At 39.0% G+C, this 19,768-nt stretch overlaps 2 protein-coding genes across 2 annotated transcripts in view; both read right to left on the minus strand.

Annotated features, from left to right (window-relative positions):
• Nucleotides 1-19,768, minus strand: part of RPS23 (ribosomal protein S23) — a 427,277-nt gene that overhangs the window by 335,207 nt on the left and 72,302 nt on the right. The gene's annotated exons all lie outside the window — the stretch shown is intronic.
• Nucleotides 624-19,760, minus strand: TMEM167A (transmembrane protein 167A). Its single transcript, XM_064643274.1, is given in 5 exon segments — nt 624-975; nt 3,885-3,919; nt 10,221-10,330; nt 19,645-19,665; nt 19,668-19,760. Coding segments are annotated over 5 exon segments (315 nt in total). The 5' UTR covers nt 19,746-19,760; the 3' UTR covers nt 624-904.

Below are 19,768 nucleotides of genomic sequence, written 5' to 3' on the forward strand. Positions count from 1 at the left end.
TTCTGCTGACAGACAACTCTCCCAGACACAGTCAGTATGAAGTCACAGCTGTCTGATGTGCTCACACCCATCAGGCATTGTCAAAGAAGTCACTAGATCACTGAAAGTGTGCAAAATTAACAAATAAATGCTAATGGCATGTACTACTAAAAGTAATTTAACCTCTATTAGTAATGAGTATAATCTAATTGTTTTCTTCAACCTTTAGAATATTGTGACATGCAACTTCCTTATCTGCAGCTAACTGTTCATCTTGCTGATTTAGAAATCTTCTATTACACACAACAGCAGCAGCAGAGCCTTTAGAATTCTTTTCTCACCATCTTGAAAAAAGCTGGGGACTGATCTACCTGAGACCCAAAACTCTAAAAATAAATAAATGTGATATTTTACACAGAGAAGCCCAGGTGTCTCAAGTCCCATATCTGTGCCTTCTCAGCAGCTCATCAGACATCCCTACAGTTTTTGTCCCTGCTTTTACTCATATTGACATGTTTAAAAACAAATAGCTGAATATAACAGGTTGGAGGTTGTATTTTTAGAATGAGAGCAGGGCTGTCACTCGCAAAACAAGAGGAACTGTTGAGACAGCAAGAAATAAAAATACTTTGATAAACACATGCTAAAATCACAATGTTCTTTATTCTTTCAAGGGTGACCTTATTGCTATGGTTAGAAGAGATACCCTTTCAAAAGTTACATCAGTGCTGACTCAACATTAACAAGCACATGTCATCTAGGTTGTGATCACTAATACTGCACACGATGGTGTGTTTCAGGGGGTGTCCACCGGAAGACGGGGGGTCCATCATGTGGGAGGAGACTTGGTGACACTTTCCCATCTTTTCCTGCCAGGAGCTCTCCCAAACTGTGCTGTTTGGCAGCAGGGGACACTCTCCAGGTGCTACTGCATGAAGAGGATGCTGAAGGCCATCACAACACAGCACACGGCTACGTAGGGGCTCTTCCGCTCACCTGGGAGGGGGAAAACCCAAAAGAAAGATTCAGGAGTGACTAAATAGATCCAGGCTGCTCCTACTCTAACATGCTAACTGTGCTACAGCATGTGCAAGTTCACATTCAACATTTCTGGCTGGAGAAATGCTATTAGAGGTACAGTTGTGTGTTCAGGAAGAACACGCATGGGAGTGGAAAACCCAAATGTAGGATATTACTACATAAAGACAGAGTTGCAGCTCTTTGCTTTAAGACAGTGACTTTAAACAAGGGCATGTAGTGACAGGACAAGGAAGAATAGCTTTAAACTCAAAGAGAGGAGGTTTAGATTGGATATCAGGAAGAAATTATTGTTCCCTGTGAGGGTGGTGAGGCCCTGGCACAGGTTGCCCAGAGAAGCTGTGGCTGCTCCATCTCTGGAAGTGTCCAGGGCCAGGTTGGAGCAACCTGGTCTATGGAAGACGGCCAGATGCTTGTCTCTTTTACTTGTTAAAGGAATATAACATTGTAAGAACGTGGAGGCAGTCTGGCCCACACATTTCCATGATAAAAATGGTCAAAAGATCACAGAAGTTGCATAGACACCTCTACTTCTGACTGTTTCAAACTGGTGTCACAGCTTTTCCAGGGCACACCATGGATGAAAGTTAACTTTACTCCATTAGCCCACTTATATTTGGTGTCAAAAGCAACCATGAGAGATCTATTCCCCTCTATCTGGTCCAGGACAAAATGTTACAGAGGTGTCTTATTTACCAAGTAAACTATGAAAAAAAGAGGAATAATCTTATGTGGGGAACTGTAACACAGTCAGGGGTTAATAGTAATGTTAACCAGACTGGTACCTATTTACATGAGCACTTCCTCTACTTTATTAGCCAAGTGTTTTTACACTTCTACTTAAACTTTATTCTTTATGGGTCCACCGACTTCTCTCTGGAGAGACCAACACTGGATGGTACTTCCAGCCCTCAGAACTGTCAGGAAGTGTTAACACTGCAATCTATCTTTAAAGTGAGAAGATTCCTGTTTTTACACATCCAGAAGCACAAAGACAGAGCTGGGACTGTTTGCTTTAAACAAAATTCAATTTCCCTGTGCTATGCCAGGTCTTTTGTCTTACTCTATAAACCATCTTATCTCAAGACATAGTTTTCAGAGAACCATTAAAGAAAAAAGAATACCAAGGCTTCCAAGTTTAGCATCAAGGTGCAATTCTCATGAAAAAAAATTTTTACCAGCAGGACCTTCAAATACATGAGCAACAAACTTTCCACAGAAAGAAAGGAAAAAATAAAATAGCTGCAGTGACAGCTCCCAAAAGCAGGAGTGCCTGCCACAGTGACATTACAAGATGTTGGCATGATCTGGCATATATTTAATTAAACTTCAAATAACTGAAAGAACCAATGTCTGCAGTTTCACATCTGTTTAAAATAAATTTTGAGGAAGTCCAACTCCTACGGTTCAGGGTATTACAATATTCATATGGGTTATACTTTTCTGCTCCTAATTTTCTTAAAAGAGAAATCACCATGTGGCAGGATTAAACGTCATTTTGCACAACTCTGTAAATATGTAACCACTTCCCCGCGATTAAGATCTTATGCACATGTGAAAAGGTTGTTTAAACATACTAGAGATGTTAAATGTAAAGGAAACCAGGAGATATTTTCATTTTTAGAAGCCTCCGCTTTGTACATGCCTTTGTGATTAACACAAACAAAATGACAGGAATCGTCCCCAAAGCCCATTTTCACCTCTCAGTCTAAAAAAGAAAGTCAAATTTGTCCACTCTAGATGCAAGCTCTAACAGAAATATAGCTAATAGAAAAGAATACAAAGAAGATGGCAAGGTAAGGTGAGGTAAGGTATTCTCTTCAACCTTGAACAAACCCTAAAGCAGCTCAATTTTTACATTTGTTTTTGCTGGTATAGCTCAAAATTAATTTCTGACATCTGCCATCTTCCCAGTGTCTTTCAATTACAGCACTAAAATTGGTTCTGCTATGTCTATTATCTAAATATGACAATATCTGCAATCATTTTAACAACAGGTCTCTTTTTTTGCATCAATACTGTTTTTACAAATTAAAAAATGTATGTCATGCCCCTCTCAAAGCCTGGGAATGCAGAAAAGGGAATCACACAGGTTTTCTTTAGGTTTAATGACAAGTAAGAAGATTTACAGTTACAAGCTCATAATTTCTACTCTACATTAACAATCAATTTGAACAGCACTGTTTTGATAATGGGTTTGTAATTTTTAAAAATCTTGGATATACCTTAAAAGTTGAGTCTAAACTTCTGTTGCATATTCCAATTTCCCTCTCAAAATAAATTCAGGATAAGGATTAAAATAAATATAAAACCAATGTTAGGAGAAAATGTCAGGAATCAGAGCTGATCAGCCTGTCTGCAGATGTCACTTGACATGAACAGCTTTCTGTAATTTAAAAGTGCACAGAAGCTGACTAAAGAAAGGAGAGAAAAAAAATACACTTGTGCTTAAACAGAACCTCAATGCATTATGAATTCCATAGCTTTTTATTAATGTAAGATAAATATCTGGCTTTTTTTCAGTAGTCCACTAGCATTCCAAATAGACTGCAGTTTATAAGGAATCATTAATTTCTTTGTATGTTAATAATAATACCCCCCTGGTTATTTCACGTGGCAAGAAGTGCAAAAGACTTCTGAAAATGTAACACCACACACATGAATTAACATCAGAATATGCAGGCTTTCCATGATGCTGATCTAAGACAGTGATATCCGGCCCCCTTATTTCATGAAGGTAAAACTGCAATTTTTTAAGACAAAGAGTATATATGGATTTCATTGCTACGGGGAAACATTGACCTAATAAATAATGCCAGAAAAACTGCTGGTCTTAAAGATTTAAAAAAAAAAAAAAAAAGAATTACCAATCCTGGCGCACTTCCAGAATATCCCCAACAGTCTGTAAAGACAAAATAAATTCATTAGGCTCTTGGTTTAATAAAATAATCTAAGTCCACTGATTTTCTTTCTTCTGTGCTAAAACAATCTGAATTGACAGTGGTCTGACAACTTGACCCTCTTCTGGACATCAGAAACTAGCAGATACCTCCACAGAGGGGCACAGGCTATGAACTACACAAGAGGCAAAGTCCGAAGTCTAGCAAGGTGGGGTTTTTTTGCATGCAAGAAGAATCAAGATGCATTTAACTCAGTCTGCGTTCCAGATTAATTTCATCAGAATTTTGCATTAAAGTACCGCACACAGAAAATTATGTTAACAAAAAATCCTAGAATCATACAAATAGTGGGAGTAGGAAATACCAACAGACCTCTACACCATTGTATGTGGGGAACTTTTTGTGTTAAAGGTTTTGAAGTGAGTTTTCCTGCAGGTATGAGAGATGATAAACCCAAGTACTTTAAATTCAATGCTTTGTAGTCTCTCTTTTGCATTTCCCTTAGAAACAGTGGATAAAAATGCCTTTTCTAGCAGGCATTTTTCTTCCCATAGGTGTAATCTGTTATAGAATGCTTGTGTTAAAACAGTAACAAAACTATTCTTATGGTTTCTTCTTAATCCTTTACTTACAATTTCTTTGTCTAACTAAAATAATCTCACACTTATTGCTCAATAGGAGCAAGGCCAGGGACTGCTTTAGGATCTGAGGAGGAGAAGGGAAGACTATGAGGCATCCTGAACAACAAAGCAGCTTTCAGCCTTATAAATGTTGGTCAAAAATGTTCCAAGCTTGTCTGCAGGAAGGTTTCCTTCATCATACGTCTGCTTACAACACAGTAAAAATGCCTGGATTCAACTATATTGTTTATTTACAGATTAATGGAGCAAAAAGAGAAGAAACTTGATTACTCTTCCTCCTTCTTCTGATACATGTATCAGCAGTAACTTTGTGTTATTTGTGGGATTTTAACTATACCTGCAGTTCTCCAAGTGCTTTCCCACAGTGCTCTGAACTCACACTGACAATGGCTTGATTATCTGTCCTTCCCCTTTCTTGGGCTCTGGCAATTGCCTATTTTTAATGTGGTTAAGTGCAGACAGGTAGGAATGGGTCCCTTGCTCCTGCATCTTCAGTAGACAACACATCCTGCACCTTTTAAAATATAATTTCTGTGCTACTTCATATTTTATGGTCTCTTTTATGGCCTCAGTTTATTTAAACATCTCTTTCTCTTTCCATTTAGCAGCCTCACCTTTACTTCTGAAATAAAGACTGGGTGTCAGGCAGGTGAGAACCAAGTGAGGCAGCAAGTGACCAAGGTTTTCAAAGTGAAAAGCTTTATATCCAATGTACCTCTTGCTGACCAATTCATCATGAACAGCATTTCAGCATTTCCATTTCTAGAAAACAGGCTTTTTCATTTGGGCTTTAGATTGTTTTACCTCAAGCCAAATACATATGTATATGCTTATACTTATGTGGCTTTGACTGTATTTCTGTAAAGCCAAAGCTCTTTTTTTTTTGCTTTTATGTAGCTCCACAAGCAGAAGTAATAACGACCGCGTGTAGAGCACCACACTTTTCCAGGTGTCATGGTTTGAGATCCCCAAAATCTAATTCCCTAGTCCTAGCCCCCGTCACATCTCAATCCAATGTGAGATGGGTTTTTTTCCAGACAAAACACACTGGACTCCAAATGGGGGAAAGGGAATATATTACAGTGATTATACAAATAAATATTGTATTATAATACATTATACACACGATCTCAACTATCTCTACCATGACATAAGTATTTACAATGGATCAGATCTCTTCTCCCCTCCAGATAAAAGTCCAGGAGGGAAGAAGGACAGATCCCTTCCAGTCTCTAAGCAGGAGTATCTTCTACAGCAGCAATCTGTCTTCTTCACATGCAGCAGCTGATAGCTGGATTTCTGCCAGCACTCACGAGGGGGGTATCCCCCTCGGCCCTGTCGTTTCCAAATGAGGGGTCTTCCGTGGGCTACGTTCACCTCAGACAAAGGTCGTTCCACCACGGTCATACCACGAAACACAGGAGGTCTTCGTGGCGGTCTGGTATCTTCAGGAGACTCAAAGCCCCTTGCAGAGCTTCTGTGCCCTGCCTCAGGATGGCTGTGAGCTTCTTTGTAGCTTACAGCAAGGGAGGGCCCCCAAGGTCACCTGGCTGAACTCTCAGGACGACTGAGCTTCTTAGCTCCCCTCTCTCTCCGGTGCTGCATGTCCAAAACTCCTCTCCAAAACAGGACTCCATGTCCCTCCTTTTCCGGAGGTCTCAAAGGAGTTTGGGGGGTCTGGTTCAGTTCTTACCCCCAAAACTCTGTAGCTCTGCTGCTGACTCTCTCGGCTCTCCTTCCACGAGTCCTCTCTGGGGTGCTGCATGCCTCTGTTGCTTTGTCTTATCTCTTCTGGCCCTGTGCCACCATTTCTCCAGTCAGTGTTGGTCTGTCGCTACTCCTGCCGCTGCCCACGGTGGAGAAAACATCTCCCAGCATAACTACAGACACTTAGCTCAGTCTAACACTGTTCCAAGTCTCTGCAGTCCCCCCAGCCGGGGCTGGGAGGGGGCCAGAGCCCCAAGGGGCTCAGAGCCCCTTTCCTTGTGGTGTCAGAACATGGCTACCACTTCTACCACCCAACTACAACTAACCTTCTCTTCCGTTTGCTTGTGGTATGTTTACATTTTGCAGGAGCGCAGATTGGACAAAACTTCAAAACTTCCAGGGGTTACCACCCCTGGGGGTTACCACCCCTGGTGGTTACCACTTTCTTAGCTGCAGGGGGAAAACCTAGTTCAAACCACTACACCAGGCTAAGAGGTCGTACAGGAAATCTGAAGACATCTAGGCACTTTTCGAGGATGCACACAGGTAGAAAGGCATTAATGCGTAAATCTTACGGAGCAAAAGACACAGCCCCACATTACTGCATGGGTAGCACTTCAGGTTCTCAAAAATATTGTTACTCTCTGTAAAATTGCAATTTACAGATTGTGTGCTGCAAAACCAACACAAACTTCCACAGCCCTGCTTCTCATGCTGCCATCTCTCAAAAGCGTGCCCAGGAAGGAATAAACATTACTGTTCCTTTCATGTGCGATGGAAGAACCTTGCCTGGGAAAAAGAATATTAACTCTTTCAGGAAGAGTTAAATACAATGAATTTGCCTCGCAATCTCAGCAAGGGTATTTGCTTCATTTTCTCGGGGTTTTTTTGGCTCTATATAACAACGTGAAGTTATTACTGAAGTAGTGTACATTGCTTCTAGCCCTCAATGAAAATACAAATGTCTGATGTGGTAGGTACACAATGGAATACGGGTTTCATCAGGTGCCCTTACTGCAGTTAACAATTTATGAACTTAAAGTCACTGACGGGGGACTGACGAACCTTCACACAGACAACAGCACCTTTTTAAGAAGCTTGTGTGCCATTGGAACAGCTCAGGACATCTGTTTGTTCACATACCCTGCTGCTAAGCAGAGGCTGATTGAAATCAGGACCTTCTAAACAGCTACAGTAATATCGTCTGGATGAACTGGGGAGCTCACACTGGTGGAAGAACCCTGTGCAGACCTTCTGCTCCCCTGGATTTTTCCATTAGTTTTCATCTCAGGTTCACAACACTCAGCTCTTCAAGTCAAAATCTGTTCACTTTTTACAGAAATGATGCTGCCTTGAATGAATCTCCTCCAAAATAATTCTTCCTGAAGCAACCACTCCAGGTAATTGCACTGTTCCTTACTCTCCTCTTCATGTTCCTATCCATCCTTGTTTGGAGGCAGGTGAAGTGTATCAGTCTGGCCTCCACACCTGCTGTTTTCTGGCAGCCACAAGCCAAATGTGCACAAGCTGCTGCCTATTCCTGGCTTTCAGTGTTAGATGTTAAAAGCCCTGATCATGAAAGCGGCATTGGTTGTCTGGAGAGCATAAAACCCAAATCAATAAAACCCCATTAAGCTGAGGAGCAGTTAGTGGGGCCTTAGACTTCGACGGCTGAACTGTGTATGTTGGGAAAATGCAGCTGCCACGTGTTCACCAGGACAACCCCAGTGCCACTGCAAGGAGGGAGTGTGAGAGATACCCCACTGAAATGTCTGTGGAAAATCAAAGGGAATCTCTGCTGCACATAAGCTAACACATCTTTCTGGCTAGCAGAGAGGAGGGAATTATGTTGTGGTATACATTCTCCCCTAGTCAGCATGAAGCAGTAAATCCCCACTTGCTTTCTCAGGCTTAAAGAGGACAAAGCACATGGAAACGCTTCAAGGCGTGTCAGGGAGAATGAAGTTTTTAAATTTGGCTTAGCTTGGTAGGAACAGATAGACTTTGGCAGAAGTGAAGGGGATGAAATACAGTGTTAAGAGGATGGGTGAAATCACAACACTGTCTCTCAACCAACAGAAAAATGCTTCTTCACTTACTGTCAACTCATTTAAATCCTCACCAAAGTCACCACTCAGAAATAGAGTGAATAACTATCAACATTCCTCCTCTCTGTCACTTTAATATTTTATTGCTACTTTTTTTTAATGCCATTAATTTGAAGCAGGAATGATGAGGTAAGCTCATCTCTGTGGTAAAATGAAATATCACCAGAATTTGTTTTATCCCATATGTCTAGATGTTTCCATCTGAGCATGGAATATGTCAGAGGAGAGGGACAGGGGTTTAACAGCATAGAGCTCCATGTAAACATCCACCACACAGGAAACAAATTTCATTGCTTCCAGGCCAAGGTTTTATTTTCCAGTACAAAGCAGTCTACATACACATATATGTATAAAACAAAATAGTATGTCCAACATCTATATAAATACAAACCTACAGATCAAACGCTCAACTCCTCCACTGTGTCAGCACCCTTTGAAACGTTTTATGAAGAGAGTTCTATTGTGCTCCAGACAGATTTGCCTCAAGAATAAACAGAGTAACTCCAGATTAAAGGAAATACTCCCTGCCAAGAACAGCACTAAAATTTTAATCAGTAAAATAAACATTCTTACTTCTTACTGTGTATACCTCATTGACTATTGTGTTATCTTCCACCAGCAGACACCCAAACTCCCCTCCCTCTCCCACTCCCTGTCCTTCATGAAGTCATCCTTTCTTTCCATCTTTACTTCTATCCAAAGAAACCTACTCTGTCAGTGGCAATTTCATATAAAAGGACACAAGTGTTTTCGTGTTAGAACTCCCAAATTTAAAAAATCTGGCATACTCTGGTTATCTTAAGATGCTAAAAGAAAACAACGTGAGTGATAAAACATCAACTCCAGAGGTTAACTACAACAAAGGTTTTCAGAAGACAAACACTGAAACTTCTTCGTGACAAGAGTCTACTTAAAACTTGAGAATTCTTCTGAAAATTAAATGCAGAAGTGACAGGAGATACTTAGGGAAAAGGAAAATTTTATTTAGCAGGAAATGATCTAATGGAAAAAAGTGGACAAGTCAAACACCCAGCACCCAAAAGCCTGTCTGTTTTTCCACCTAGAACATTTCCAGCTAGAATTACGTCCTACTTCTACAAATACTATCTCCTTTCTACCAACCTCAGGTGAAAGTATTACGGAAATACTGTGGACAGCCTCAGTGGTTTCTATGTCATAATAGCCCAAAAATTACTTTAAAACCACCACAATTAAATGACAGTTCTGTTGATCACAGTTAAGAGTGTCCAAAGGACACAAAAACATAGGTTAGGTTTGTAGCAACTTTTAAATACTCTTCTAGAAATTCCTTCATCTTAGACAATATAAACCCATGATTTAAACAGACTGCATATAAGGATAGTGTTGCTTATTTTAAAAAATATTCTTAGGGGTTTTTTTAGTTACAAATTATTGCTAAAGCTGTGTTTCAAACTTGTATCTCCAGAACACCCGTCTTGAAAACAAACAAAAAGCCGGCTTCTGCTGTTTTTTTACCCACCCTAAGGATCAAAAATAAATCATTGCAACAATAGCCACATGTAGGAGAATGTTTCCTTTCTGGATTTCACTTCTGTATCTTTAAGAAGCATCTAACAACTAAACCCAGAAAATTAATAATGCAGCACTACTTAGGTTAGTTAGCTAATAAATTATTTCAATACAATCAAAACTAAGGGCTTGCAGATACCTTATTGCACTCTATTGTAATGTACAAAATGAAGATTTTTACTTCAAAGAGAGAAATTTTCCAAAATACTATTTGTATTATCACAAACACCATCAGAAGGTACTAAAAAGTTAAAACCACATAGCTTGTGCATTTGTAAAATTATCAGACTACATACCCAGTTTTATTTTTGTCCAGTAAGCTGGGAGCCAAGGATCTGATATAGGCACAGGTACATATGAGCAGCAAGATTACAGTCAGCAGACTCTGGAAGTTGAAGATGGCAGACTGTGGAGGAAAATCAGAAGATAAAAATTACACCTTTGCAGTACAAAACTTTCCTCACTGGAAAAAAATAGGTGAACCCTTAGATAATACCCATTAAAACCAAAAATGAAACGAACAATGACGATGAGCCAGAAAATCTTTGCATCAGTAGAATAAGGCAGTGGTACAGAAGATGAAGACTAATTGGTGGTAAACCAGTGGCAGCCAAGAGAGAGAACAACAAGAAATAGGTAGGAGGATTGTTAATATACCCCTTTATGAAGACATGGCAAATTTATAGATTTATAGAAACACAGTCAAGCCCATCTGAACTACAATAACTGATTACTTTTATTTTCAAATCACATTTTGATTTTTGATTTAAAACATCTTTACTGTAAATACATTTTTAGAAGTGCTAATTACATGGAAAATGCTAGACAAATGGAGCAATTGCCTTTGGATTGAGAAATAAAGTCCTATTGTTTGATAGTAAACACTGATCTGCCTAGTGGCAGTAAGAAGCAATAATTCTTGAGAAACTGATGCAATACTTGGCAATTTAGTAAATTTTAAAGTATCAGTAATAGGCAGCAACTGCATATCAAAAACTTTTAAAATTTTTTTTATGGTTTTGGGGTTTCTTTTAACTGTCTGAACTGGCATTTAGTCAGCTTAACAGCACCAGGTAATAAGGCAATTGCTTACTTTAAAAAGCTTTATTTTATCTTCACTCTGCTTCCCCCATTTGCAAATCCAATTTAGTGTAAACTCCAAAAAAAAAAAAAAAAAGAAGTCAAAGCAAATACAATAAATTCGCTCTTCGTTCTGGAGTTCTGATGAATTTACTTCTCATACTTTTGCACGGCTCAACCCAGATGGCTGAGAAGTGGTATTTAATTAAGGGTAAATATTTAGCACTTAGGAAGCGCTGTTACATTGCAGTTTCCCTCTCCAAGCATATTTTAGAGCACATCAGAGCCCTCATTTCCACAGCCTGAGCCACATCTCTGTTGATGCATGCGTGCTTTCTCCCTACGTCACAAAAGTCTAATGTTTAGAAGCTCAGATAATCAAGTTTCTCTACACAGTTAAGGAGAATTATAAAGGAACATCACAATATTTCAGTTCAGTATGGCACAAACAGCAAAACTGAGAGACAAGCAAGATGGTGTAGTAGAAGCAAAGCCACTGGAACATCCATAACCCTTCTGATATCAAAAAACCTTGTAACAAAAAAAAAAAGGCCAAAAACTTTAGCTTATTTAGAAGTCCATGAAGCAAAAACATAAAATGCATACAACTGCCAGCCTGAATAAGTGCATTAGAAAGGGTTAGATATCCAGATTAATTTAAATATCCAACTTAACGGGGTCCAAGAGGCCACTATGTTAAAAGGAGCATCACAGAGAGGCTTAAAGAACAACTCTGCCTCTGCACCCTGTGTGAGAGATTTCAGCATCCCTGAAATCCAGCATTTCTAGGATGATGGAGAGGGGACATTACACCAGTGACCCAACACCCAGCATCAGCCCTTGGGCCCAAAACATGAGGCTTCTTGCTCTTCTTCTGAGCCATAGCATTTGCTTAAATCATGTTTAATTTAGTATTTTAACCTAACTAGGTATCACTTCTGTCCTGCCACATCATAAATAATGGAGAGTATATTCACAAAGCACAAAACACTGCCCATCATCACCAGACTCCTGTGCCTTTGTAGGTGACAGGACGTTTTGCCAGCTCCAGAACCCAGGGAACTCTGGATTCCCTGTAGAGGGACCTGTTCTGTCCCACAGGACCCTGAGGGTCTGGGAACATGGCTGCCCCTCACCATAGCCAGATATTCCCTATCAACTGATTAATTGGATCAGTCTCCTGGGACAGGCAGCTGCTCTGCACATCTCACAGAGCCCTGTTCCCAGGAATTCCTGCAGCTGCTTCGCAGGGCGGCACTGGGCACCACAACACAGGGAAATGGCACCAGGGCACACTTGCTTCCCCTTCAGCAGGGACTGTAAACGAATACTCGTGAAATGTGTGCTTAGTCCATCAGCAGGGGCAGAGTATAATTGTTCTTTGTTGAGGTCCTCACGTGTTCCTGCAGACATACAATTACAGACCCCCTTCCACTGGACCCTGCCCTGAATGACACCTTTACCTGCACATCTGGACACGAGTGAGTATGCTAAAACTGGCCTACAATTTTAAACTGGAAATGAAAATTTAGTCCTGAATTAGATTGGCTTTGTTTTTTGCATCCCAAGTAATTCTTACAGCCCAGCTGAATTCACGGAAAACAGTGACTTATATCTGGCTGCTTCAACTGGTGTAATTAAAAGCTGCTGTGAGAGTTTTAAATTGCTCAGAATCCTTTTAAAAAACGCTGCATTCACAAACTGAGGTACTTGGACAATGTAATGTAGATGGGTTGCAGTTTATTTACTTCAACTGGGTTCCTCTGATCCAAAAGTAATTAATTAGGCTTAAAGTAGGTCCTGTGAGCTTCATTCCCACTACAAAGAAATCTCAGTACATGGAGACACTGATGCTGTCTTTTAGGCTGTGTCCCCATGTGGGTGAAACTACAACTCACTTCCCAAGACCCACATTCGAATGCAGAAAAGAATCAGCACTGGTATTTTATTCTGGTTTTAGACAGTGCAAGCTTTAATTTTACAGGCTGAAATTCCCTGCATCTGCATTTGGTACATTTCTGACATGGTGGAAACACCTGAGTGGTTCCACTCTGTGTTACCTAAGTAATCACAGCCCCCTGATGCCCCTCACCTGCAGCACTAATGAAGCTTTGTATCCTGAAGAACGTGCTAGAGTAAGCTTTTTCCAAAGTCTTTAGAAATTTAAGAACGTGGACTTCAGCTCTGAGAGGAGCTACATGCCCAAAATCCTTCCAAAATTAAACCTTTAAAAAAAGATGTTAATATTATTTCCTGATCATAATGGATCTTAGTAAAAACTCCATATAGTAAACCAAAAAGAATGATTACTCCTGAAAGTTTTATTGTGTTTGGATTAGCAGTGGTGGCATATATGAAATTAAATACTAATGGGAATATACAGTAGTTGGAAACCAAATGGCACACCTAGGCACATCTGAATGTATTTCCATCTGACTATAAATGAAGTTTAATATACTTTAATAACTGTCAATTCAAAGTTAAAAATTACTTATGTGGCTGAAAAAGGGAATCGTGATTGGCCACAACATTTACACAGGCCTTGTTAACCTCATTCTAGCCAATGTTGCACCTCCTCCGATTTACTCAGCATTAAATTTACTACATTTGCAGAGAGAGAAGAAAAAGAAGCAGCTCAGAGTTCTGGATATCAACAGCTCTTGCACTTTATAAGAATATTTAATTCAATTCACTGAGAGGACACAGATCATTGACTGAATTCTCAGTGATCACTGGTGAATGTATATTCAGCCTCAGCAGAAACAGCCATAATGGATGTGCTAACTTTAAACATGTTTCTGCACTGAAAATAACAGCCCATGGACAAGACACTAATTATTCCACCTCTGCAGTTGTCATTCACTCCATCATGCCAACATTCTCTGCTGCAGACATGGCTCTGTTCCATGTCCTTGCAGACAACACTAGAGTTACCAAGTGATGCATTTACTGAGGCAACTCTTGGGTAGCACTGTAATAAATTACATTGTAAGTTCTGTTGTAACTCTGTGTCACAACGGCCCTGCTGACTTTCCCCTTGCCTCATATACTTTTGTTTAAAACAAACTCCTTGATACCATGCTTCCAAGAGAAATAAAACATGCAGGAGAACATAAACCCCATGCTGTTTGTCCTACTGGGCTGGTAGGAAGCCTAAAATAAAAGCTCTCCCAGTTCATCTCAATAGGCTTAACACCTAAACTGAAGTTTAATCTCCTCTAGACTTAAAGTATTTACAAAATTATTCTGTCTCTGATTGCAGCGTGACCATGATGATTTCATGTGTGTTACAAAAGGAGAGGCCACTGTAGCGCCATTAAGCCATTTAGCCATTGCTAAACTTTGTCCTGAGGTTACTATTACAATAATCAATTTATGTGGGCAAACACAGATAAATTACTGGAATATTCTAAAGAAAGTATAACCTCATTTGTGTAACATGCTGCAGAACATTCAGTCTTTCTAGAACAGTTTTATTTTCTGTTTTCCTCCTTAATATTATAAAATTAATGGATGATAAAGTGTTCGGGGACTGAAGAAACAAATACTGATAGGCAGCTAAATGACTGGGTTTCCCATATTAAGGTGTGAGCAAGAGCTCACACACTGCAGTTAAACTGTAGTTAAGCAAGAGCTGATAAAAATCCCATCATACAAAAGGGAAATCAATCTATTAAATTTTAATGAAGTTCTCACAAAGCTGAAAGGGAAAATGCTTATTATCTAGGGTTTCCATTAGGCACTTCAGTTCTTATTTCCCCAGTTGAAATCAAATTTTTAGGGGAATAATATTGAAAAAAAATAACAGGAAATAAAACATGTGGGACTACTCACAACCTGGAAGTCAAAGTAATTGCTAAAAAGTAATTAAAACATGCATCTAATTTTATTATTTTCCAACCTATTAAAAAAATAATTATTTTCACCACTGCTGCCAAATGCAGCCTGATAAAAATGAATGGAAAATGAGCATTTGTAAAAGAGGCATGATAATTATGGCTATAAAAATACACAAAAAGTGCAAATTAGTTAAGTTTGAAGTGATTATAGGCAAAATTACACTACAAAACTAAGCAAAGTGTGTTTAGAAAAAACTGGTTTGTGCTTAATTAATATCCAAATACTGGTCAATTGCAGTTACTGATTGTTCCAACACAAATATGAAGTTTTACTCTGGATTTACAGCATATTCTCCTCAGTATTGAGTTTCCAAAGAATTTAAGCATAATGTTTAACCGTCATTCACATTTCTGTCTAAAATATGTATTTCTGGACTCATAAAATTTAGGCTAAGCTTTGATTAGAGTAGTAAGGAATCTTTTCCCTAGGCATTTATTGAAGGAGTACATTGGCTAATTTACATGGCAAGCCCAGCATGTAGGAACTGACATGTAAGCTCTTCAGTCAACTGAAGACTAATATATCTATTTAAAACACTAGCCATCTCTTTAAACAATTAATTAACATATGGAAACAGTTGCCCTCTCCCATAAAAGCTCTTTTAATTTTAACACATTTAGGTTTCTTATTGCAATTCAAATCCAAAGAACAACAGTGAAAAGACACCTCAAGATGACGATGGTGAAATTCCACTCACTTGAATTCCTTCCTCTTTTCCCCACTATCTTGTTCGAAAATTGAACTTTTGGTATAAGCCTCTAGCAGACAGAGTATTTCATAAAAGTGTCTTACAATAAAACTCAAAGTGATTATTAACCTCTTTTATCAGGGTCAATGTAACACAAAGGTGTGTATATCCAGACATTTACTCAAAAACCACAGAATTATGGTAGATATGTCAGTAAAAACTTAAAGTGTCTTTTCCCCTAGGTCTCCTTTGTAGATTACATAGTTTGCAATTTTACAGAGGCTTTTTTTCTCCACTCTCTTCCCCCATCAGACAAAAGGAATACTTTATATAACCCTTCTATTTAGGATGCTAAAGCTAAGTATGTTCTCCAGAGTAAGAGAACATACTTAGCAGTTTCTGTAACTATCAATGGTGCAGATCATATTCAGTCATTGCCACAGAGCTTTCTGAAAGGATGTAAATCTTGATTTGTAGCTCTTTCACCTTTCCTTCCCTAAAAACCATAAAAGATTTCTAAAGTGTAGTGAAACAGAAGGAAAAAAGTTATATACATATATAAAAAAAAGACATCTCCCACACTGCTCTCCTTTCTGAAGTTGCCACCACACTGCTTAGTTTACCTCAAAATTTACTGGGTAAACTTATAAAAGCTGTGTATGTGAATGGAAGACATAAGAATCATTATAAAGCACATTTTGAATCAGGTGACACCCTCATTCTAACAAAAGCAGTGTGCAAAAAATATGATTTTATAACGGAAGGTGCTACATCGCTGTGCACATGGACACGGGAGAAAGTCTAAGTTCTCAAAAAGAAACATATTCTAATTTACTTAAGAATTAAAAAACAGAACCACAAATACTTTATATATACTATTTACTTTTTCTTTTTTTTTCATTAATAATAGAACTATCCCTCTAAAACATGAAAAGCAAGTAATTCTGTATCAGGAAAGAACATACTTAGACAAGAAGCCATGAAAGACTCTGTTAAGTGTCTGATGTCCTATGGCACTGGGCAGGTTCTCTGCAGGTCTCTTTTTTGGCAGAGTTTGGGTGCATGGTTTGAATATTTAGCATCTGGAAGACAGGTAATATTTTTCAAAAAATTCCAGGAGTTTCTACTTTATTTCCATGGCCACAAGACAATCAGAAAATTAAACTGTGTAATTAAATTTAATTGTTCAGCAAAGAAATGGTTTCTCACAACCAGTGCCATTCCTGGGAAAACCTGTAAAAGCAGACTCATTGCATCCTACTCTTCCCAAAAGAGATCAAGAGATGCATCTCACTTTGGCAGATGAAATAATTTCCTCTGTTTTACAATTACAGAAGTAAAATATTCCTCTGAAATTATAGGATAAAAATATCTACACCGAACACTTCAAGTTACATATTTTCACACCACAAAGACACCTTGAGACTATCAGATGCAGCAGATGTTTTTAAACCTATGTACCTTTCAGCCATGACAGAAAGAAATCTGAACCAGGATTGATTACTTCTCGTAATATTCAATAAGCCAAACACAAAACTTTGTACTTGAAGACGCCTGAGAGCTCTTTTTGCAGGACAGTGTCTCGGGTTCTGGTATGCTTATATCCGACAGCTTGCTTTGAAATAATATTTACTAATGAATGTTTTTACAATTGGCTCTGTGAGCAATTCCCATTCCTTCCATAAACACCAACCTAAGAGAGCAACAAAGATCATGACAGAAATGTTTGTACTTGTGGAAACTTCTCAAACTGATTTTTTGGGCAGTAATGTGGGGCCAAGACCAGGCCCAACCACAGGGTGAGGGGGAAGGAGCCATTTTTGTGACGTTTTCTGCAACTATTAAAATTTTCTCCATCGTCAAATTTTGTTTGATTGCAACTGCACGTTTTTGCTATGAAGAGGAGCAGCTGTGTTCTCCCTCACAGTCAAGTGTGAGCTTAAAAGTGTCTTTTTTTCCCCTAAAAAGCCATGAGACCAGAGGTGGCACCACGGAGAACCCAAAATCCTGGATATGCCATGAGGGTTGTTGCTCCCCCTGAGGAAATTAAAACTCCACAAAGTCTGAGTAACCTCATTTTCACCTCCCTCAACATAAAATCATGAGAAAATCAATCATTAGAAGATTCTTTTGCTTCAGGGTCCTTGAAGCACCACAGAGGAACAGGGAACATGGACAAGTGGAGAAAGTAATTCTCAGAAGATCTCATGTACTTGCCATAATCTTGTTAGAGATGAGCATTAGTATTTATTTTTTAATTATTTGTATATATATTTTATATATAATGCAAACCCATATATTCCCATATAAACATATAAACAATATAAGATAATAATAATATTAAATACTTGTATTTAAGAGTTTAAGTGAGAAACAGAAATGTCTCACTGAGTTCTCTTGCCTTTTTGTACCGTCTCAAACCCTTTAAGGCACTATGAACAACAGAAAGGTGCTGTTATAATTCAGTATATCTACTTTTAAAGGCACTGACTAGGGATGTCTTGTTTTCTGCATGTGTGTTTTAGATATCCTGAGATAATTTATGCCTCTTATCACAAAAAAACTCCCTTTGTTCACTGCTCGAAGACACAGATTAGAACAGGTTCATCTAAAAGATCTGCCAAGGAATGCTCAGGTGAGCAACACCCAGTAATTTCCTGCTGGTGACAAGGTCTGGAGCACAGGAAAGGAAAAAAAGGAACCCTTTCGTTTTTGCACTGAGCTATAGGAAAGTTCAAGAGATATTTATCTTTTCTATAAATACACAGGAAATACAACGTGATCCCTGCCCATAGGAGGGGAGGACCAGGGGATCCTTAAAGGCCTCTTCCAACCTAAGCCATCCTGTGATTATCAGAAAAATGTTGAAAACTCCCATATTAAAACAAAGTTACATACAAACTTCAATTTTACACAGGGAAAACTTATCTTGACTCAGTTATTCCTTTGGTTTCCCTTTCAATTTTAAAATAATGTATCTAAACCACTCGTATAAACATTATACCTATATACATACATAAATACTCTTCTTGCCTGAGAAAAAGTATATACTGCACAGCTCTTAACTATGACACAAATGCAAATCCCTCATTTGTATTATCTGTCCACAGAATGGGGAAAAAAAGCAGGAAAAATATAAATAACGAAGTCCCTCTAGGCCAACTCTCTATATAATGAGCACACATACATATACACACATTTATAATGAGTACACACATATATATACAAACATACTCTTTACGTGTATGGCTTTTATATAAATAAATATATATATTAAAATATATAAGTATATCCATATGTTTAATTACAGACTTACATGGATCTGTATATTTTATATATGGATTATACATAAAATAACCACATATAAGCATGTGTTTATATAATCATGTATAAATTTATAAACATACAAAATATATTAATATATACTTATATGCATAATACTTTAGATTTGTTTTATTATTTTATATATAATTTCATTATGTAATTTAGTTATTATTTTATATATAATTATAATAATTTGATGACATAATTTATATATTACTTTTTATATAATTATAATTTATATATATTTATATATATAAAAACATAAGTTATATAGACCATGAACAGTTCTCAACAGTAGATGAACCTTGGTCTCTGACGGTACCCACAGAACCGAGGAAAGCAGCCAATGCCAGGGTTCAGCTCACTGCCCAAGTTGCGTGACGTCACAGATCACATCGTGACGTCACGCAACCACACCTGCGTCCTACACCACCATCATGACGTCATGAGCTCGTGAAAGACACAAACATCCTCCTGTCCTACCCCGCACGGGCCGGCACAGACACAAAACGTGTCTTTTTTCACCCAGAACCGTGACGAATGCCCGCTTCGCCTCACAGCCGGCAAAGCCTCAGGGCCGCTCCGCGCCCCCGGCCTACGGCGTGAGCGGCCTCTCTGTGGCGCCGCCAGGCCCAGGGGGTCCGTGGGTATGCGGCGTTGCCGGTGCGGAGGCAGGCGTGCGGGAAAGGCCCGCGATCACCCAGGACTGGAGCAGGACCCACGCTTACCATAGCGCCGCTCCGCGCCACACCACCGTCCGGCCCTGCTCGCAGGGCGGAACCGCGCACAGCGCGTCCTCACAGCCTGGGGGCGGGGCCGCCATTGCCATTGGCTGATGGAGCAAGAAGGCGC

This window comes from Pseudopipra pipra, chromosome Z (genome assembly GCF_036250125.1).
Source record: "Pseudopipra pipra isolate bDixPip1 chromosome Z, bDixPip1.hap1, whole genome shotgun sequence".
Lineage (NCBI taxonomy): Eukaryota > Metazoa > Chordata > Aves > Passeriformes > Pipridae > Pseudopipra > Pseudopipra pipra.